Consider the following 23970-nt stretch of genomic DNA (forward strand, 5'->3'; position numbering starts at 1 on the left):
GAATCCACTTAATAATTAATAAATATATTTAGCCAATCCCAGTTTTATTAAACAAAAGCTAACTCTACCAAGGCCGAAAATTACTTAGAAATATATATAGATATATGAAATCTTGTATTAATTCCTTTGTTGTATTTTTGGCTTCTACTAACATTACTCAGTCTGAAGCGAGTTCTTTGAAGGATTGATTATTTACGTCTGGCAATAATCTCGTTTCGACATTAAGTTTATATGTTGGTGTGATTGAGAAGTGAAACAGCCTGATGATACATTTGTATTCTAAGGTACTCGAATGCTCGTAAATTGTTATTAAAGTGGATGATGTATATTTTGTATGTGGATGACGCAATTTGGTAACAACACAAATTTATCAGTCTTGGACTATTGTATATATGTAATAATAATAATAATGTACCTATCTAAAGCAGAAAAATGTCTGATTTACGAAAAAAATCTAGATTTTCGTACAGATTTACAAAAGAAAAGGGAATATAATATGTTAAAACATAGATGAGCTCTTTTGTATGCTAAAATATTTTCTAATTAATTAAATTAAATTAAATAACACAATTAAAATTTGTCTCAAAAAGAAAAGCAAACAAATAAACAAAGCATTATCCTACGATTTGTCACTACTATGCCTTTTTATCGAAAAAAATGTGGACATTATGTAAATTTGGAGTATTTTATGATCCGAACGATGTATTTAAGTATAATAAATCTTTTTTTGTAATAACTGCACTAACGTCGAATGCATGTCAAGGCTTATGATGCGCCGGTAGTAGTAGATAGTATCGCGTTGTATTTTAACAATCAAATAACAATTATAATGGATTTCTGATTGTAGGATAAGCGTTGAATTCTCTCAGATATTCCATGTTTTTTTTTTTCAATACTATTTGCTGGGAATAATTTTCTTCTTGAGCATGTTCTAGTCAAGTACAGTCAAAGAGTTAAACACGAAGAAATAAAACAGGCTAGATCATCAGCTGACAATTTTATTCGAGACTAAAGTATAATGAGTTTTAACTATTTCATGTGAGAATAAACCGATTAATTTCAGGTTTTATCGCCGAATAGTAACCATTACTCATACTTTTCTGAAGTAGATGTTAAATCATTCATAATATAATATATATCTATAAGTATATTTGAGTTATGTAGATCGGAAATGTGTTCATTATAATAACTAGAATGGTAATTTTCCGTCAAGTTTTCCGATCTAATAAGGCTTTAACGCTCATGTACGTAATTATGCCAACATATCTAAGCTGTCAGGTAGTGACAATATCCTTATAATATTTTAATTGGCCTGTTTTTATAGTAACATCAAGAACTTTTCTCGTAATTTACATAAATTACGTTAAACTTTACAATATATACTTTATACATACGTATCTAACGAGATCATCTATTATATATTAATATGGAGTTTGTTCCAATTTAAATTAATAGATTTGACAATTTGAGAAATTCGTCGAACAGGACTTCTAAAGCGCGATATATGGCAAACATTCTCAGAAGCTATAAGGCTCGCTTCGGAGAAACTCGTAAAATATTATCACAATGTGCCATTAACTAAACATCATCAAACTGTCAACCAACAATCGATTTTTAAACGGCATTTGAAAAATGGCGAGGTTTACAAAATTATCATATTTTGTAGGTAGTTTTCGAGGTTTACAAAATTATAATTTTTTGTGGGTAGTTTTTTTTTAATAACGACAATTCTTAGAATTTGACCTCTTAAACTAAAAAGGCCAGCATCTGCTCCTATTCTGATTGAAAAGGAAATAGGAACGCTTTATCATTGGTTTCAACAATATCTAGCTCTAAACATCGCAGATCTAAATTTGTTAAACCTTCATTCATCCATTTTATCATTTGGCATGAAAATATGTATGCATCGTTTTGAAAATTGAAAACAATAGTCTGTATATAAATAAAACGCTTTTAATTTCAAATACTTGCAATTGCTCTTGAGCTTTGGATGTTAAAATGTTAATTAAATTCACCGTCTTATTCTCATCCCAAAACTAATGGAGCATGTGCAAATAATTTTCATCAGATCTGTCCAGACAATTGTCAAAATCGTCACAGTCTTCCGTGTTATTGGGATTAACTTCCTTTGCTTAGAACAAGGCCAGACACGTAATGAAATACCAATAAATAAACCCGAAAATGTTTAAGCATTAGACACATTTAGGTCGCGTATAAAATGGAACATTTATTTACGTTTCAAATATGATAGATGACACCGACCTCCATTTGGGATAAGTTAAGAAATATCCGATAAGGTAAATATTCATCGAATAAATTAACTGCTGAAATGCTCGGATTATTTGTACAGAATTTATCCGTCCTGAGTTCGTTCGGTTGTTTTGATGTTAACTTTAGTTACGCTCCTCACCATTTTTTATTTATATATATTTTATGACTCTATGTATTATAATTCTAAAACTTTGGATCACTTTTGTAGAATATCGCCGGGTTGAGAAAGTTATGGGATATTTGAAAGTTACATACAGAAGAAGAACAGAAAGCAAAAATAACATTTGAAAAACAATTGTACTTTATAACTAAAGAATTCAATCCATCGTTAACGTACTTGTCAAACAAGTGTCAGAACATCAAATAGGAGAATGAACTCTTTCTTCCAGGTAGAATCAAACTATAGAACAAGTTTCCAGCACGATACGATCTTCAAAAAAACTCGTGTACGAGCTCCTGTGATTCCTCTGGTGTTGCAGAAGAACATGGCCTCATCACCAGCTGATACATACGCTCGTTCATCGTAATCATCCATAAAAATATAGCAGATGACAATAATTATTCTTATAAACTTTGGAAGTATTACAAGCTTTGGGCGACCTCTATTTAATTTGCGTTGTTATAACTATTCACTTAAATTAATACCGCATTTATCAGTCTGAAGAACTGTACATTTGATAATAAACTTTCCGTTAAGGTCCACGAGAAAATTACAATGCAGTATGCGTAATAAAACATGCATAATAACGGGGCATATTATATTTAATGTGCTAGAGCACAGAGTCCTGGACACACTACAAAGGTAATCTGAATTAACAAACCGCTGATGAAGGACGCGATAGTACCGCCGTGCCATATATTCACGTTTACATAGGAATTTAGGGCTTCGTCTCCTCAGATATAGATATCTCGTAATCTTTATTATCTATGCAAAATATTTGTGACTATATTAGGGCTAGGAAATAATATGAAACGAGTTACGAACTTTGCTACTTGCTTTGTTTGGGCAAGATTGCGATGTTAATCTAAACACTTTCCGAAGTTGCGGTTAATATAAGAGGAAAGAAAACTTTTGACATTCATAAAACATTTCCTTGACCTATATGCATGAAGTGATTTTGATTTCATTTGAATCTATGGTTAGGTTTGTCATAGAACTCAAAGACAAACTATATTGAATTACCTGGCACTTTTCATCTTCATAACTAAACTTTGCATAGTATTAAGTTTTGCGAAGAATCTTTTTTTATGAAAATAAGGGACGAGACGAGCAGGACGTTCAGCTGATGGTAATTGAAACGCCCTACCCATTATAATGCAGTGCCGCTCAGGATTCTTGAAGAACACAAAAATTCTGAGCGGCACTACAATTGCGCTCGTCACCTTGAGACATAAGTCTCATTTGCCCGGTAATTTCATTAGCTACGGCGCCCTTCAGGCCGAAACACAGTAATGTTTACACATTACTGCTTCACGGCAGAAATAGGCGGCGTTGTGGTACCCATAATCTGATAAATTGATGAAGATTTTTTTATGTATTTATCTACTATTAAATGATTTTCAACGAGCATTCTTCCACGTACAACCAAGGACTCTTTCCGGTACGATATGACATGGATACTTTAAAAAAAGAGCGCTTTCACCTTCCTAGAATGCCGCAGTGATTCCTCTGGTGTTGACAGAGAATGTAGGCTGCGGGGATCACTTAACATCAGGTCAGGTACGCTCGATATTTATAAACTATAGTTCGATGACCCTCTGAATTCATTAATATTTAAAAATTTCACGATGCTTTCCGGCTTAATACAGATCGCAACGAATTTTCTCGTATCACATTCAAATTGCCCCATCGTCTCTAACTTTACCTCCAGAGCTCTTTGTTCGAAATTTTAATAAATTTTCAACATATTACAACAAGTTTTCTTCCAACAGCCTATTCCAAAACCTTTAAAAGTGATCCTGTAGGAAAATTTGTGAATATATCTTTAACTATGTTTCGCATAATAGGTACATGGTACATAATGCATACGGCATTTGCACAATATGGCCATCTATACGTCCAGTCTGACAAGAATCATTACAAAAAGTGGTCAAGTGAATAATATGTACATTAATTACATCAGTTAATCGGTTACTGTGGGAATGGATCAGCGAGTCAATATAACCCCAGTACGCTTTGTCACACAAACAAAACAATATTCTTGTTATTGTGCGCACCACTTTTTGTGCAAATATACAAGAAAGAAACTGGAATAGGGACATATTGTACATAGTTACTCATAAGGGACTTTTATATATTATAGTTAGTTATAAAAAAAAACAGATATGTGAATTAATATTATGTCTACCTACACCACGGTAATGCCAGTGAGGGGTTAAGGGCCTACTTCAAAATACCATCCAATCTAATAAAATCTGACAGGGACAAGGAAGAACTACCGGTTAGGATAGACGTATCGCACGCAAATTTAGCTATTTACATCTTATTATTTATATTTTATCGAAAAATTCGTAATTATTTTTTAGACATTTGTATTTTTATCGAGAAAACTACAATTGTATGTAAATTGTTGATTTGTAGAGTCAATCCGTAAATATCTCCCATAGCTTTAATAGCTATATATAGGAGGGAGCAAAGGCTCACGTTCAACGTTTCAAGACATCCGAAGCACAAGAGACACCACTAAATTGGGAGCTGCTTGAATGACCCTAAGTCGTATCGGATTCGAAAAATCGCAGCTTATAATTGATTCCACAAAGTAGCTGTACGAGGCAAGAAGGTGTTCGCATAACGCGCGAAATTTTATTATATAAGAGGGGGGAAACGGTCAAGAGGCTGGGGAGTGGTGAGGCAACCGCCCTGAACTTCTACAACACCAAGAGTCAAGAGATGCGTGGCCAGCCTTTAAAATGGGTGTATGCTCCTTTCTTGAAGGTCTCTTGGTCTTATCGATTCGAGAAAACTGCACCGTATAATTGATTCCATAAAGTGGCTGTACGTGGCAAGAAATTTCTTGCATAACGCGCGGTTGTAGAATGCCAGACATCAACATTATGCGGATGGAATTTCGCATTTTGGGTAGTAAATAATGTGTCCGCTAGTGGAATTCGGCTGCTGGTTAAAACAAGCCGATCGGAAATGACTTCACCGTATATAATTCGAGCCGCTCGTCGTCGTATGCGGTCAAATGGAAGAAGCTTACTTGGGAGCGCCCGCCCAGAGGTGAAAACAGTACTCAATGTACCTTTTATATTTGCAAGCGGTGGCTTGAAGTGAAGTACTGTGACTCACAATTCAGAGACTGCAAAGCATTGTCATGATTTTAATACACAAGTATGTTCAGGTTCTCGTCGACGCTAGACCGGGAGACGTTGGCACAGCCGGTTTAAGGCGCAAGATGTAGTGTCGTCTGTATAGCAATGAATACCGCCGATTTTCAGCATATCATTGATTTTTAGCAACAACAACGTAGGATACACGCAGCCTTAGGTTTTTCGGAGCATGCACTGTCGATATCAACCTTGATGCTCCAATCAGCCAAAAGGAGAATGTCGGGAGGCCCTCGCAGCTTCGCTCCCTTCTACTCTACCGCTTGCGTCCATTTATGGGTGAAGTCTAGAAGAACATCATCAGCTGAGCGACCTTGATTGAAACCGTACTGGCCATATTTGATGAGCTAGTGCACCTCTAGGTATCTCTTTTAGTAAACATTCTACATTAATTACACATTGCTCCATCAGCGTCATTATTCTAGTCTACGCTCCACAGATGTTTGTTTTATTTGGAACAGGAGGACCAAAGAGCGTACGAGTCTTAAGTAATAACTGCCGCCTACTCTAGTAACACCAGAGGTATCACAGGAGTATCGTCCAGAAATCACCGCACAAGGAAGCTCATTCCACAGCTTGGTTGCACGTGGAAGAAAGTTTTCTCAAAACAGCACTGTGTATGAACGCCACAAATCCAGATGGTGGGGATGATATCCTAATTGGTTAATTAATGTCGCGTGTTGTGCGAAGGAGTGGCAGGCTCCTTTGCATAGGATGCCGGCTAGATTATGGGTACCACAACGGCGCCTATTTCTGCCATGAAGCAGTAATGTGTAAGCATTATTGTATTTCGCTGTGATGGGCACCATCAGTATCATCTAATGTCTCAAGGTGACGAGCGAAATTATAATTCCGGTCAGAATTTTTGGGTTTTTCAAGAATCCTGAGCGGCACTGCATTGTAGTGGGCAGAGCTTATCAATTACCATCAGCCGAACGTCCAGCTCGTCTTAAAAAAAACGGTGGAATTCAGTGGCAGGAATCAAAATCAAAGAGCTCTTCGGAACACTCCCCGTGATAAATGCGATAGATGACCCGCAAAGAAGCGTCATTTCTACGCAACGCGAAGTGATCAAGCCGTTATCACTAATCCCGACAATTCGAGCAGCTCTGCATTGCACGCGGTCAAATACTGGGGTGCTCCAGACCAGACATAACGGCAATGGTGCATAATATGAATCTAGACGCTTACCTACCTACGGTTTGCAGAGCGCTAGAAAGTGGGCCGGCTTGAAGTATTGCCGTGCTGAATTTATGACGCCCAGCTTCTTCAAGGCCAATATGGCTATGTTTTTTTCCAGATGACCCAGGTATTGACCGTCGACTACTACCTGTTTTCTGTGCTCAGTGAGGTCACAAACTCTCGGGAGCACCAAGAAATCTTTCCTGCCTTAGACAACCTTCGTTTTTTTGCCGACTGTCCATATGAAGTTCTAAATAAAATGCTGTAGGGCCAAGAAAGCTTCCAAAGCTGAAGTAAGCGAAGACGCAAGTTCCATTAATCACTAAATAAAGCAAGGTTTTATGTACCATTAAGCGTTTAAAGTTTAATTTAATTAAAAATCAGCCTCCTTCGATCTTCCTGGTTGAACAGGTCTCAGGGGTGAACCTAGTTAGACAATATTATTATACACGACATTAATATAATAAATAACTGCCAGTTAGCAGTTCTACTTTGACTTTATAGCCTTGTCTTTGAATCCACTCGAATCCACACTCTTTCTCTTTCGTTTGTAAATTTTATTTTACTACATATATGTGGACTCAACATCCACCGTTATCATTTCTTTGCAGATCTTTCTAGAACTGCCGCAGTTGTGATGTCACATAACATAATAACCTAAGTATACGTAATTGAAAGTAAGTAATAAGTTAAGCATATACCTGAGTAAGCAGGTGAGCTGCACGTCGTTCTGGTATCGCGCCAGGGCGGAGTTCCCTTCGACCCGCACTGCGCTAACCTTGTCACGCAGGGCGGCAGTACATGCCCCCGCAGCCCCCGTCCCACCGCACCGCTCTCGCAGAATTGACATTATATTAGGCTGCCGGAGGAACGCCACCACCTATGCAACATACCGGAACAAAGATGAACTCTCGTAATGTATTTAGGGATATGAAACACCCAAAGATAATAATTATATAACCGCCACGGGTTTGGAATAGGAACAGTGGCAGCGGACAGTCAACTATGCAAACGGAACGTTTTATCGGTGATTTCTGAAATTTGACCTTTTCCAGTATTGGTTTTTATAGGTGAAATCATAGGCAAGTTTAAGAAAAAATTAATTCATTTAGCTTAAAAAAATGCACTTACGAATGTCATTTTACCATTTGCCACCACTTCTGAAAAGTTGAGCTTTAATTAGAAGAAGAGGGACACCCATCGATTTAGTAACCCATAAACGACTTACTTATAAAGGGAAAATGCTTTCAAATACCACATAACACAGATCCATAATTCCGCAGAAGCCAGAAGCAATTGTTTAGGATGTGTTCTGTTTATGTCAAAAGTATTTTAAAGAGTGATTGATAAAGAGTGCTGAGTGATAAACTATTTTTTCATGTGTTATTTGCTTCAAACGTTGATATTATTTTTTAGATTTCAGTTGTTTTGAGCAATTTATTTAACTATCCTCAGCGGCGCTAGGGCTTGGGCCGATAGGGGGACGTAGGACATCGGATGCCTGTTGGGACCACTCCTGTCCATCAATTTTTAATGATATCGACGAATATGTATATCAAAACTGCAATGTTTATCGAACGACTTTTTACCATGTGCCGGCTAATGTCAGGTTCACTGAAAGCATTACGAATATATATAACTATTAGGAGTCTACAGGGTTATAGAGTCGATGTTGCCACTCTTTTCTAACAGTATTGTCAGCATTAAAAACAATTGTGAAATGACATTATTTTAATCCCATGAGTCATTCCAACATTAAGTACCGGGCCATACAACATAAGAAGTACTAATGGTTGTATCGCAGTATGCTTATGGGACGAAATGATAGGCGTTACATCTTATTGTCACTGTTATGGACAGATGATGCCGCTTAAGGCCGGGTAGACCCAGCGAAGTAGGCATTTAACGCTTACAAGAGTTGCCCGCGATTCCCGCGAAGCGAGTCGTGCGCTAACGTCGCTAGCGTCTCACAAATCACAATATTTCGTGTAATCAGGCAGCTGTAGGTCAACTAAATTTAATATCATAATTTCTTTTAAAAATAAAATATGAGATTTGACTAATTGTAAGTTTGTTTTGTAATAATTCGTAGTAATCGAATAAACCTAAGACATTCAATTTGAATAGATATATTATACAATAAACCCTAAAAAATATTTATGAATCAATTTATTGAAATTGTAGTTTGTTGGCCGGGTGTTCCAAGTGCTAGGTCTCCACTAGTCTAAGAGCTCGCGATGAATTTTGGGAAGGTGCTATAGGCGTGTTGAAATTATGTGTTTTAGTGAAAAATACAATTTCGACAAACACCTAATCCAGCTACGCAACTCGTTTAGCGAGTTAGCGGTTATTTTGATAATTCACAGCATACTACTTATGCAAAGATTAAATCCAAAAAAACTTTTTGAGAGGTCTTGGATTTTTTTCGAATTCAATAAATCCTAGACTAAAAGATAAAGAAAACCAAGTTGGCAAACATTTTTTTAGCAAAAGTAATATGCTGCACAGTAGCGAAATAATCGTTAACTAGCTAAAATTATATTTTTTTAATAATTTCAACTTACTAGAACAACTCTCCAAAAATTGTCGCGAACTTCCCGGCTACGTCTCAAATTCGAGTCGGACGTAAAGCCTGATTATTCGCGTCTCACAGTCTAAGCTAAACAGTATCAGGCCAAAAAATAGGGATCGTTAAAAATAATACAATATTGTGAACAAAAATGATTTATGTGCATAATTTTGTCAAAAACACTTTAGGTCTAAAAAATTTCTACAATTTTCTTACTTGTATGAAATAGTTTGAAGTTCCCAACATAATCAGTTTACTTTAAAAATCGTTCACATTCAATTGGCGTGTGCTTTGTCTCGGTTGTGATTCATCAGGGTCAACATTTTCGTTTTCATCTTGATCATCAGGGGGAATGTTTTCGTTATTATCTTGCATGGATAAGTTTCTAATGGGCATACCACGTACATTTGTGCTGTCTATGATTTCGGGTAGCAAGCATTTCATGTAAAATTTTATCGTGCTGTCTATGATTTCGGGTAGCAAGCATTTCATGTAAAATTTTATCAATTTCGGTTTCATTTTAGTTTCCCAAAATAAATCATCTTTTTCTATGAATTTTGTGTATACATTTTCATTCTCGCCTGCCCATATAGCCAAAAGACACTGTTGTCGTTCTGACACTTGTATCTGATAGTACCAGTTTGAGTTTTTATTTACCGTTGCAGTTTTAGTATTTATATTATATTTTAAAATTTCTATTTTGTTTTCTTGTATACGATTAGAAAGTCTTTTTTTGTGTGCTGTAATTGGACACTTGACTTCGACTATAGTATCCTCTCCAATTAAACCATCAGGCGTTGCCCCAATAAAAGGGTATTCTTTATCTATAAATAAACCACAGGCTCAATGATAATATTTTCCTGCTGCTGCAACTGCAGCAAAGCTTGCTGCTCATGCTCAACTCCATGCGCGATAGATGTGAGATGGGCCAATTTTTTTTTGTACAATAGGTTTTTAACGAGGGGAGCTGTATCTAATGTGTCTTTACTTTTACAGATTGGTCCAAAGTTGGAAGCAGTTATTATATTTTTTCTTATTTCGAGCCACTCGCTACTGTCTCTTTGTAATATTGTAGACCTCTCTACTTTGTGTCGATCAGATGTTAGTGTTTCCAGATTTTTGAGAAAATGTTCTTTTGATTTGTCATATTCTTTTTGCGACATATCGGGCAATGAACAAGCTGGACCATAGTCATGTTGCATTTTATTTAAATCTTTTAGAACTCTACGTTTCTTTACTGGGTGTTCCATGTTTAATTTTCGTTTTTTCGCACGTCTCTTCTCAATTTCTTCAGCTAAACCTCCGGGAGCGTTACTTGTTATAGCTTTTTGTATTGTTGATACTGTAGATTTTGTGTTAAAGGAAACAACGGCTGCCGCGCATCATCCTTGATAGCCCCCTTTTAAAGCAAAATTTATACGTTTACCTCCAGTATGTTTTGCTATAACGCTGTTGAAGCACTCTACGGTATTTGTGTTCACTTCTTCAATCAAACTACGTGACTTTGAAGCCACGTTGGACACAATAGCGTTTATTCTAAATATAAATGTGGAATTTTCAATCTTTAGCAGTTCGCCGCCACAGTTTTTATCTTTATCACAAAAGTAATTTTGACATAGTTGATGATTCCCATAAGCATGAGATAAAGAGTTAGTAATATCGTTGTGCAAAATGGATATTGCTACATTTTTAGGACTGTGCGAGGCCTTGTGATGTGTAATAGATTTCACTATTGCCTTTCGCATTGTCATAATTTTTTGATTTGTGAGGGTTTTTCGGTGCGCTAATATGTATTTAGTTTCTGTGGTGACTGCTCTTAGCTTTTTGCAAAAATGGCGCAATATATGATTGCGGCACTCTAATTTTTCAACCGTCAAATTTTGACTTTCATAAGGATTTGAGATAAATATTTTAGAGTAGGTCGAAGAATCACCATCTCCTACCATTCTGCCATATATTATACCATACATGGAAATTGAGCTTTTGAAACCTTCAACGATTATGTCGGCTTCCATTGAACTAGATGATCCCTGAAAATTATTGAAACACAAGTGGTCTTGTGATGCAGTTTTTTTATTTTCGGCTCGGGCACATACGAGACAATATTTATTTCTGACACCGAAGTACATAACTTCACCCGTATTTCTGCCAATTATGGCTGCTGCACCTGATGAAGCTTTATAGTTTGAACCATATGACCTGGCACACCATGCTCCATCCACATAGACATCTATGACAGCATACCCGTTTTTGGTCCGGCCATCTGCTATAGCAATTTCTTTTTCTTTAATGGCAGCGGCTTCCATTGTTTCACATGCAGTTTCTTCCCATTTCTTATAAAGTTTATTTTGCATTTGGTTAAAGAATTTTGTAGAAAATATAGGAATGTTTATTGCTGAAAATAACTCTTCAATCTGAGAAAAACCTATACCACAGGCTACAACTCCAGTGGTAGCAGCTATATTAGCATCTACATGCTCGGTATCTTTGGTGGTTTCAGATGAAATAGAACAAATTTCTTTACACATATTACATTTAAATTTAAAGATTGAAATCAGTCCATGTCTTCTTACACCAATTAAGCAGAAGTTGCTTGATTTACAATCAAATAGATCATTGTGGCGTGCTTTTTCTTGGAATTTTTGTAAAAAATAATTTATATCAATTATTCGCCGTCCTGATAAGGGTTGGAAATGGCTTTCCTTGTTATACATTTCAGTTATGAATGCGCCTTCATTTCCATCATTTTCTCTGTAACAATATAAAATAAGTTTTTGAGATAGTATAACGTGGAACCTACAGAACTGATGTTGAAAAACAATTTTATAAAAAATGTCATGGACTCACTCCGTCGTTATTATAATTAGGAATAAAACACAATTTTAAATAGACAAGTCATACAAGATAAAGTTTATATACGTTGATCATGAATAATAATAATAATATAAAAATAATAATCGTAAAAACGTGTGTATTTGTTGTCAGTACTGATAACTTACTGAGTAGTTTCAGAATGTACTATTGGTCCTTGCGCAGATAACGAAGACATTGGTAGGAGTACATCTTGTATAGTATCATAATTCGGTGTTTTCGATGTCCTGGAATAATAATTATTTGTTTAATATTAATGTTTATTAGATACTGCGTAAAACTAATTTAATTTTTTTATGCCTCTGAACGACAACAGAAAAAAACTTACTTATTCGCAGAGGGTTGCAAATCAACAGGCTCTAATGTTATATAAGATGTGTGAGTCTTATTAGACGTATCGTTACACGGTTTTCTGAAATAAAACACTTCATTATAATGCCGTATAAAAAAAATGAAGTTGCTAAAAAATATTCAATTAATTTTTGCATGAGTCGCTAAAAGACTTGCGGGGCTAGTTTCAGCGAACGGCGAAATTTTTTTTTATCACAATTTCAACTTGCCTAAAGAACCATCCCAAAATTCGTCGAGAACTCTCTGACTACGTCTGTTGCCATATCAATATATATCATGAGTGTTGATGAGTTCAGTGTTTCCAAAGTAAATATTCGCTATCATTGATGAATGTAATTACAAATACTTTCAGGGATATATTCTTGAAGTTCAAACACGGGCGCAGAGTTAGGTATCTTGTGCGTTTTCTAGTAGGTGCTTTCTACTATATATTCTGAGGGAGCGAGAGTGAGTGAGAAAATAAAGAGAGCACTTACTGTTCCTCCTTGTTTTTTTTTCCAACAAATAAACCTTTTTTATTTCGACTCATTTTTTAACTGAAACAATAAAATATAGTATTATAAAAGATTGGAACCCACATCGAATGCGTTTCATTACTGGAGGGAAATATTTTTTTTAATACTGTTACTGTGGTCAATACCAATAAATGAATAAAAAGTATAACTCACCATATTTCTTTCGCAATTCTTTTCGCCTTCAAATGTGATTTACACCTAATTTTATTTCTTTTATTTGCCATTCTAAAAAACAATCACAAATATACTGTCTTAAAAGTTGTAAGTACCTATACAAAATATTTACACAATAACTAATAAGAAATATTCACATAAACTTTATCCTTACAAATACAATAACGCAAAATAATAAATTCACAATCTATTTTATATCGTATACCATTTACGGAACAGAAAAGAAGCGCGCGCGCAATAATTTGACACAGGTCTCACCTCGGTAACGTCCCGCGAGACACTGGCGAACGACAAACGGATCAAAAATCACTTGGATAATCAATAAAAAAATGTATAAATGTAATGAAATAAAAACGATCAGGTAGAATCGATTCCAACATTAATAACCTATAAAGTGATATTAATTATAGGAGAAATGGAGTTTTATAACATGTTTAAAATGGAATTTGTTTTGAAAAAAAACTGTAAATCGAAGTGCGTTCGGGATTTTTTTCGATCGAGAAAATTGTATTGTATCGTGTATTAAACGGGTACATGGTAAGAAGAAAGAGTGGATCCTAAAATCTATATTTATTTCAGTTTCTGAATGTTATTATTTACCTATCAAAAATGAATTCTAAAAGTGGCATAAACGGGATAACCTGGCCTTAACAACAAGTGGGCCATCTGCTCAATCATTTTCTTGTCTTAACACTGTTAAGGGTTCCGTTTGTCCCTCCGTTTGTATGTTAGCCTGCTGTATGTCATAAACCGCAATGGTTAGGCAGTTCAAAATGGCCGCCATGCAAAATAGAAAAAGTTTCTTTTCCAAAAAGTGCATTATATGGGGTATATATATATATTTTTTATATTCGCTTATAAAATGCTCACAGAATACCTTTATTTATTTATGGTGTGTGTGGATGATGCATACTGTACTCAATAACTTTTGTTTTGTATTAATTATAACTATTTTGACTTACTTATGTAAGGCATTGACTATTTGATGTTTGAGTATGTTTGTTGCATCACTTTATATATTATATTGTAATTGAAATGATTTGTAAAACGATGAAAATGTAAATCATGTTTTTAAAAGAGTGGCAATGAGGTTCTTGCTATTTCTTCTCATAAGCCCAACCCTTTACAAAGTAGCAGTAGATTCAATAAGAAAAAAAATTTTTTTTTGACATTCTTACGTGTCATTTCCCTGACCTACATGAATAAAGTGATTTTGATTTGTACGATGGTGCAGAACCCTGTGCGAGTCTGTAACTTACTTAACCGGTTGTTCCCACGAAACACTTGCAGCTGATATTTACATTTTACGTTCATAACTAACTTATTTAGTTGTATGAGCCATTTCAGCCAAAATTTGTAAACCAGAAAACCAAACCTTTTATCACTAGGTGTACTTAGTAGACAGTCTGACTTGGGTGTTAAATGAAATTAGGGTGTACCTTGTCATTATATGCGACGGGTATCTCCTGCGTGTGCTGCGTGTACGCATCGGACGTAGATATGGGCGGGCGCGGCGGCGGAGTCGGCGCCTACATGATAAACAAATACTTATTTAAATTAATTAATACAACGGCTGCTAGCCTTTTTTGGATATTAAATGGTGTTGTAGCAAAAGCGTATACGTTCTGATGGTTTGCTTACCAATAGCTTGGCTTTTCTTATGCAATTCATCAACGTACGAGCAGTGTGACTACTTGACGGTATGTGATCACTTTCGTCCATTACAAATTTATAAGATGCCGCCGATCGAGTTTTTTAAAAATTGGAGTTCAAAAACTAAAGCCGAAGTGAGTAATCCGCACTTCACAGAGGTTACATTTGCCTGTGGCTCCTTGCTCCGTCGGGATTTGTTGACTATAAATTCTTCGAAGATCACATACAGCCAAACTAGGTATCCAATGTTCCAAGAGAATACTGAACCTGTAACCCAGTTGATGTGTTTTACTTCGGATAGATTAGCTTTCGAGATACGTTAACCTTGCAAGGAAGTGTCATTGGCGAAGCGAAAGCCATTGGAAGGCCGTGGAGAGAAATCAAGACGCTCAGGACCGTTCAGGATGCCCCATGTCCCAGCTAGCGAATATACGAGAACTTAAGCCAAGTAAGTCAAGCTTATTAATTAGGATACCAGACATTTAGCTGGTCCAGTGAAGAGGTTTCAGGTCGAGTAAAATACGTACTTACTTACATAGACACTCAACCTGCGGCTATATACATACGAGTGTGTTTTTTATCTTGCAATAATTGTAAAAGAATATTTTATATTAGTATAAAAACTCAAATATAGTACAAATTATTTATGTAGTATTAAAATATTTAGATCTAAATGTTACAAAACGTCAGCGAAATAAACAGAAAACGATACTAAACCAAGCGACAAATAATCAAATATTACCATGCACATCAAAAATATAAAACACTTACATATATACAAAGCAACTATAATATTATCATGCGACGAGTACGACACAAAATAACAATTGGTCTAATGTTATCATCCGCTTGTACATATATTTTGAAGAATTAAAAAACACTTTAATTGAAGGTTTAAATAGCCTTAGCCAGCGCAACCTCAGTAGCCGCAAGAATAAAGTTTGCATTGAATATTTTACTAGGATATAGAATATCCTCATTTCACTAATTTAAATAGACAGAACTTAATAAAAGTACACCTACTTAAAATATTGTAATTGAAGAATCCCATAAGATGGCTCTATTTAAATTAACTTCCCTTTTATTATGACTGATAGATTTGAGGGAACAAATTGCTGCCCTTGATAGGCAATATTTTTACTAAATTTCTCAGAAAGCGCTTGTTTTGTTTAAATATGTAGGTAGATGGAAAATCCATTTTAAACGTGGATTTCATTTATTTTTTGTTAGGCTTTTCATATTTTCTTTGAAAACCGATACTGGGAAGTTACAATATAAAACTAACTTTGTGACAACTCTCTGCATAGTATCATAAATGGTGAGCATGCTATTTAAAGTAACAAGTTAGGTACTGCATTTGTCAAAACGTGCTCATAGTATATAGGAGAACAAACTGTCACTGGCGGCGATAACATTAGACCATATCCAAGTATCAACTAGACCTGTTCGTGGTGCATGAGTCGCCTCCTCGGCGGCAAGAGGGGGGAGAAGGGGCCGGTTTGCGGCGCGCGGGGGAGCCGCGGGTCTATGAATGTGGTGCGACGCATTACGTGGTCCACGAAGAAACGCTGTTATGTTACAGTATGTTAGTAAGGCCGGGTACATATTATCGAACACGTGTTTTAGCCGCGGCTGACAGCTGCCATTTTTGTAAGTTTAAGGTGGCGCTTGGCAAAAATCGAACAAATGATTTCATATATTTTATTATTTATGGTATTCAGAGCATACATTTAAAATATAATTGAATGGCGACACCATTTATCCGTATGGTAAACCTTTCGCCTAAATACCTATTAACGTCTATAAATTCACTCTAATTCGTTATTAAGTCCTTTATTCAGTAGAAAAACGGTAAAAAAAAATGTCCAGCAAAGGTCTTTGGTATTTTTTCAAGAATTTTTTAAGGGAACTTAGCTCTTTCGATATTATAAATATTATAATCATAAAATGATATATATAAAAACCAGACCGATGAGCTTTTTATGGATCGATTCAGTTGAGATATTATTAGCAAGGACAGAAGTTTAAAGATGATGAAGGCATACAGGAATTTTTAGGCGTTCAAGACTAATTTCAGGAAATTATTTTAACTTTAAAAAAAAGGTATTGAAAATGTTAAATGGATACTTTATAGAAAAATAAAATAAGATTTAATAAAAGTTACCAGCAACATACACATTCCCTCTTTATGTTTCAGTGTACATTCTTAGACGGTTGACAACAGCCAACGTCTGTCAGCCGCGTTTGCTAATATGTTTCCAGCTTAAGTGGCAATTACAATAGACTAGAAGGACCTTTTCATAATTGTTAGTAAATAGCTTTGCTTTTGAAGTTATGTTTCTCTTGAAATAATAGATTAATTGTCAATGATGAAATAAATAAATAAATAGTACTTTCTAATAAAAGTACTTTCATAAAGTTTAACCGTAACTTTGTATCGTAACTTCTTATATACACCAATAATTAAACTAATTTATACGGATAAATTATATGTATTTTATAAGTTTGGTAGGCTAAGATGGACCGATGATCCGTTCACCATCGCCGAGATACGTTGGGTGAGGGAAGCGCAGGACCGGTCGTCGTGAACATCTTTGAGGAAAGCTTTGTCCAGCTGTGGACCTCTTCCGGCTGATGATGATGATGATACGAAGGCAGAAGAAATATAACTTCAAAAATTCTTATTATTAAATACAACCCAAATAAATTTTATTATACTAGATTTAGATACCAACAATAAGTTATTTTCATTCCCTGTTCGAGTTCAATTTACAGTAGTTAAAATTGTTATTTTTGGAAGAAATTTAATTTTAGCATTTACCATACAGTTAAAATTTGAATTCCAATTTATAAAAAAATATCGTGAAAATATTTTGTAATATTTAATAGAATCAGAAGTACTTAGTACCTTTCCATTCCTGTCTATTTTAGTGTCCCATCCCAGAGGTAGGTCCCTCTCAGTTTCACTGAACATGTTGACCAAAGCAACGAGATCTCTGTTGTGCTGGTAACGGTCGAATGATGAGGTGTCTCGCCTGATCTTCGAGATCATATGCTTGAGAGTTGAGTTGCCGTTGTAGAGCGCTGATGCCTCCTGGAAGAAGCGAATGAAATTGAAAAACATAATAATCTTTATATATAAAAATGAATTACTGTAAAACTCGAGAACGGCTTGACCGATTTGGCTAATTTTGGTCTTGAATTATTTGTGGAAGTCCAGGGAAGGTTTAAAAGGTGAATAAATAGGAAAATGCTGCTAAATTAAATAAAAACAACAAATTTGTTTTTCCTTTGATGTGTCCATACATAATTTCTATGAGAGAATTTATTGACGCACGATTTGACAGTTCTGCTGTGAAACAATTTCATTTCAGGGTGCATATTTATATAATACTAGCTGACCCAGCAAACGTTGTATTGGCGATATTAAAATCGCGATACAAAAGTAACTGTTGATCGTAGATAGGTGAAAATTTGAAGTTGTGTGTATTTTTTAATGCTGACTCATAATCAAACAAATTTAAAAAAAAATGTTAAAAAAATAAAAAAATAAAAATCGTGTGGACCACCCTTAACATTAAGGGGTATGAAAAATAGATGTTGGCCGATTCTCAGACCTACTCAATATGCTCACAAAATTTCATGAGAATCGGTCAAGCCGTTTCGGAGGAGTACGGGAACGAACATTGTGACACGAGAAATTTATATATAAGATTAATAATTTTTTATGTTATGATATATTATTGACAAATTCATATAAAAACATTATTTTATTATTATATACAGAACAACGTCTGTCGGGTCAGCTAGTATAATATAAAATATATACCTACATAGAATATAATCGTTACTGGTAGAAAAATTATAGGTGAAAATCTAAAATTAATTCATTTTCTTAAAATCCATACAGAATTCGTTTCTAAGTTGACTTAATGATTAAATCATCTGAATTAATTGATTAAATCACGAACTCTGCTTTAGAAACAAATGTCACTCTGAGAGGGAAGAACCGGAGCAAGCAATTTTTCTAGTATTCTTATTTTGCACTCTTTTAAATTAATTTTTTATTTAACATTTATCACTAAAATATATAAAACATAGCTATTATAATTAAGCACTGCAATTTACACAAATAGTTATCAGGTATGTGGTTTAGAAATGTTTCTTAATTAAAAGAAGAAAGAACACTAAACCAACAAAGAACAATAAAACTAACAAAGTTATATTATCACGCGATCTATCGATAGCTGTCAGTAATAAAAATTCTAGTTGCGTTCAATAGATGTCGCTACGTCTCAGAGACATACACAATTATGATCCATTTTCAAGATTTTTTTGTGAGTACGAGAGTTTTGTGTATTTTTTATATATTACTTGTACACTAGTGGAATTTGGCTGCTAGTATCAACTCAAGCTTTGAGCATAACTCAACTCCTCGTTAGAAATGCGGCAGAAAATGCAGACAGAACCCACATCCCTACGCAACGCCAAAGAATCAAGTTGATCGGAGATGATTCGAGCTGCTCTACGTTTTAAGCGGTTAAGGAGTTGGAATGGCAAGATTAGCCTCACTACTTAAAAGAACCTACGTACACCTTCGATTTTTGAAGTTATACTTCTTTAGGTGCGTTATAAAAAAATTATGAGAGTAAAATTTTGAGATGCGCGCGCATCACTATAGCACTAAACTGACAGGCTGAAGTTGGTTCCTAAAATTTTCTGACGTTTGCGTCATTCGTTTTTTTGGTCTCTTGGTCCATTATTAGCACAGGCAAAGGGTTCAAGCCCATACAGCCCTATTCATTATTTAATAATTAAATGTCAAAGTCATCGTTGCAAGATTTTTACAAAATCGTTCTTTCTAAAAACGTAGAATAGCACGAGGAATAAATCATTTTAATGTTTTTTTGCTTCGTTAGGCCAAAGAAGTATAACTTCTTGAGTGCATACATAAGTACACACACTTTTTTTAAATAAAAAATCTACCAAATTATATGAATAGAACTTACCGAGTTCATGTGTAAGATTGAGTAGAAGTCAGGTCTGGCGAGGAACTCGGCGGCGGGGTGCGGCGCGTGCGGAACTTGGGTGTCGACGGGGCGGGACGTACTGGGCGCGGGGGGAGGGGACAGGCTCACCCCGCGCTCCTCATCGCCCAGCTGGCTGCGTGTCATGGTGCGCCGGATGGACTGGTATCTGAAGTGAGATACATGCAGTTGTAATATTGTGACAAGAAACCGTTAATCAAACCCCGTTAACTCTAAACCCACTACAAAAAAAGATAAATTTAGGTACTTATTTAATTTTAAAAGTAAACTTTTAGTCAAAAAGAAAATTATACGTAGTACTTTAGTACACAAGTGATGAAAGTGGTTTTTTGGTCAAGTGAATAATAATAGCAGTAATAACATTTTTCCATATTATATTAATTATTATATTTTATAAAGCTTTTTACAAGTATATTTTAACAGCCTTATTCATAATAAAACGCTTATCGAAGGTAAAATCGTATATTAGTTAAAACGTGTTTTAAGCCTATCGATCGTTCGATAATATTCCAAATTCATAATCGTTTGATAAACCTCCGATAACTTATACGTCTCTATAGTACTCAATGCTGCCATTTCAACTAACATGATTTTAACTGATTTATCGAGGAGCTGTCTATGGAAACAACATCTTTTCAATGTAAATGGCTTGTCAGTTGTCAAGAGTCGATGTCGAAATAAGTTCACGAAGTTTTGAGTAGCAAGCCTAGCTTGTAGGTTAGCCTTGCATTGTTCAAACAAGGCAAAAATTAATATATATACAAGATGTAAATCATTATGAACTGGGTTTTTATAACAATGGCAGCCTGTTAGGTAACATTAGTAGGTATGTATATGTTCAATATTTATTATATCACGGTGTGAAATGATAACTATTATAATAATTAATAGCTATGAATTGACTGACATCAAAAAACAAACGTCAAATACGAAACAGCTGATCGATTTCGGCCATTTTTTTGCTATCGAGGGCTTAAAATAGGTTTATGTGAAGGCTACGTTTCATCACGTCAGCTTTTTCGATGAGATACTGAGCGTTTTAGCTCTAATATGCGATTAGGAATACCATTTTTTAACAAGCGTCTATTACCGATGTTTTAATCCTCCGTTAAGGCATTATAAATGAGGCCGTTGTTTTTGACCTTAACTCTATGTAAGTCATTATAATTGATAATAATACTGCTCTACTATAATATTATTATGATTTTTAAAAAGAGCAACAGTTTATTTTCGACTCTTCTCAACATAGACAGCTTTACGAATCAGAGACCAGACCTCTGGTAACAGACGGTCGCCGATGCGATGGACCGACCAAATTAAGTCCGCTGTGGGCGGTCCATTGAATGAGTGCACCAGACTGTCGGCCAGTAGGGAAAAGTGGCGAAGTCACGTGGGGCGAATCACATCTGCCTCAAAAGATTTCACTTCGTGATGACCACGACCGCTCTGTCAAGAGTGTATCGACGAAGAAGAACAGACGGTCTTTGCTAAAACAGTCGGCGAGTTCGACACAGTGATGATTACCTTCTGTCCAACTGTCTCCGCTGAACTTCTGGTGCGGGTGAGCGAGGCGCCGCGCCATTGGCCGCGGGCCGCTGCCAGGTCGTGGTGCGATTAATGTGGTCTATGTAGAACACTCGCCCATGGCTGTCCATGCGAGCTTCCCATCCTGAAATGAACCAATGAATCCTGAGAAACTTGTTAAAGCACTGCGTCCTTGGCGCTGAGAGTTACTGAGTCTCGAATCGGCGTACCTAATCAAAAATGGTTAAACGTTTGTGATTTTAAGGAAAACACACGCTTATCAGAAGTAAGGGATGTTGGCGTGGTCATAATACGACAGGCAACAGTAATCGCTTATTTGAGAGGTGCATTGATATAACTAAATTATGGGTACTCACCAGGAGGTAGTGGTTCTTCACATTCAATTATACCGCCAATCATATTGGCAGGAAAATCTCCCGTTAGCGCCATTTGCCTTGAAGCTCTTTCAGGAATCGAAGGTAGTCTTATACCCGCCATGTGCCGTAAAGGAGTTGGAGATGACACCGTGTTATCATTGTCATCGTTGTCGTCAATCGGTGGCGGCCTCCTCAGGACCACATCATCAGGAGGACCAGCATGGACAATTGTAAAATGATTACTATTCATAAATTCTAAATTTGGAGATCTTATCTCCGAAGTTCTTAATTCATTTGTGAATTCTACCATCTCAAAGTTGTCGTTTATTCCTTCAGAACTTTGAACCGGCGGGGGATGCAGGTCAGGTGGAGGTTGTGGCCGTCTTCGAGCATGATGTGTTGGAGTTGGCGGACATTGTGGCATTGTTGACCCAGAAAGTGCAGCAACCCTAGTTAAAACTCTGGGATGCGGTCGAGCTGGACTATCGGGTACATCTTTTGAGAAATTTGTCCTGTGCGGGGAATGTTTGGGAGTATTGTCACAGCCAAGATTTTTTAAAAGATGCCTGGGTAGACTAGAATGTTTTGGAGTATTTTCACAAGAATATTTTCGATTCATTAACATAGTTCCAACACTTGATAGGCCGTGGTGACTTTCCTCAACAGGCGATGTAGAATGGGACGAATTGCATGAACTCGGACAATTCGAATCGCTTATTTCTCTGCTAGATGTGTCAATGTGAGATGAATTGAGGAAAGCTGTCATCATGGTTGGTGTTGCTCTACCAGAGTTTTGTCTAGTTAGAGGTTTGTGACCTTTTACTATAGAAATTTCTTTTTCCTCAATTTGATTTCTATTGTCATCTTCAAATTCAGTTCTATTACTTATATCATCAATAAAGGAGTGTTGAGCTTTTTCATCGGATTTTGATTGATTTCCTGTATTAAGAAATCCATCAACGTTGTCTTTGCCTTTTCTTGCAAATGTAGTTGTTATATAATTATCAGGACCTATTTCTTTAATAAACATAACATTTTTTCTACTAAGCGTGTTATCTTGTACTATTTTGTTATCGTCGATCAATTTAGAATTTTTTATTGAGGATAAAGTTGACTCACATAAACTTCCCTCAGTTTCTGGAGTAGCTAGAGGTGCAATGTTATGGAATTCTTTATTAGTCTTAGGTGAATGTTGCTTGCTCGAAAAAAATTCACCCGGCTTAAAATCGTTTAAATCTGGCTGTAATCCTGCGGAAATCGATATATTTTTATCCGTAAAAAATTGTTCATCTGTATCTATTAACTCGAATGTAAATGCATCTTCGGGTTTGGTTATTTTTTTTGGTTTTCTATGCCTTTGTACCGCTGGAGGAAGAGCATGCATTCTTTCTAATGGTTTATGAGACTGTCTAGGTGGAAGAGGAGGAACAGGTGATTTTTGCGCATCATTAGGAACATTGGCACCCTCCACATCGTACACAAATTTCATAATTTTACACGGATTTTGAGGCGACCAAATTTTATAATACTCTGTATCAGGCGACGTTGGAGAGTCAAGGGCCGAGTTGAGATTGTTCTTTTTCTTAATACCATTTATTGCTTGGCCACCTCCAGTGTCCACAGGCGGCGGACATTTCTTTTTTACACCAGATGTTGTTGGTTTAGGGTGTATATTGTTTTGAGATTCACTATTTACATGTGGAGATTCCTTACTAATATTACTAACTAAACATTTGCTAGAATCACATTTTAATGATTCGAGAGTCGAAGTCCCACTTCTCTCTAATGAACTAATTGAGCATTTAGTAACATCTTCACTTAAATATTTGATGTCCTGATTTGGGGTAACTCGTTCTATTCGGAGACCATTTTCTGAGTTCATTTCAAAGCTTTCATTGTTGTAAGAGAATGGTGAAACTTGATCACCACTTCGCTTTCTCGAAATACCCTCTTTGAGACGAAGAGGTAGTTTTTTGAAGTCTACTTTAAATCTTGATGGTACTGAAGGTGATTCTGCCGCGCATTCTTCATCGTCATCGCCGTTGTAATAACGAAAGCAAAGAAGTTGTTCACAATCTGAAAAATAAAACATACATTTCATATAT

At 35.8% G+C, this 23970-nt stretch overlaps 1 protein-coding gene and 1 long non-coding RNA gene across 4 annotated transcripts in view; both read right to left on the reverse strand.

Moving 5' to 3' along the window:
- LOC126974905 (E3 ubiquitin-protein ligase HECW2) overlaps nucleotides 1-23970 on the reverse strand; it is a 168440-nt gene that overhangs the window by 63257 nt on the left and 81213 nt on the right. For 2 of the 3 annotated variants that reach the window (XM_050822628.1, XM_050822630.1), the window contains 7 exons: nucleotides 21866-23941; nucleotides 21489-21633; nucleotides 19926-20112; nucleotides 17825-18010; nucleotides 16359-16484; nucleotides 14703-14792; nucleotides 7485-7663 (listed from right to left, as the gene is read on the reverse strand). In XM_050822628.1, the coding sequence (XP_050678585.1) occupies nucleotides 7485-7663; nucleotides 14703-14792; nucleotides 16359-16484; nucleotides 17825-18010; nucleotides 19926-20112; nucleotides 21489-21633; nucleotides 21866-23941 (2989 nt within the window). The remainder of the gene's footprint in view (nucleotides 1-7484; nucleotides 7664-14702; nucleotides 14793-16358; nucleotides 16485-17824; nucleotides 18011-19925; nucleotides 20113-21488; nucleotides 21634-21865; nucleotides 23942-23970) is intronic. The other variant, XM_050822629.1, reaches the window with a different exon arrangement.
- Nucleotides 11977-12635, reverse strand: LOC126975026 (uncharacterized). Its single transcript, XR_007731622.1, has 3 exons — nucleotides 12552-12635; nucleotides 12352-12450; nucleotides 11977-12103 (listed from the first exon to the last, which is right to left on the reverse strand). It is a non-coding gene; the product is annotated as an uncharacterized LOC126975026 (long non-coding RNA).

The sequence above is a fragment of the Leptidea sinapis genome, chromosome 34 (assembly GCF_905404315.1).
Source record: "Leptidea sinapis chromosome 34, ilLepSina1.1, whole genome shotgun sequence".
NCBI lineage: Eukaryota > Metazoa > Arthropoda > Insecta > Lepidoptera > Pieridae > Leptidea > Leptidea sinapis.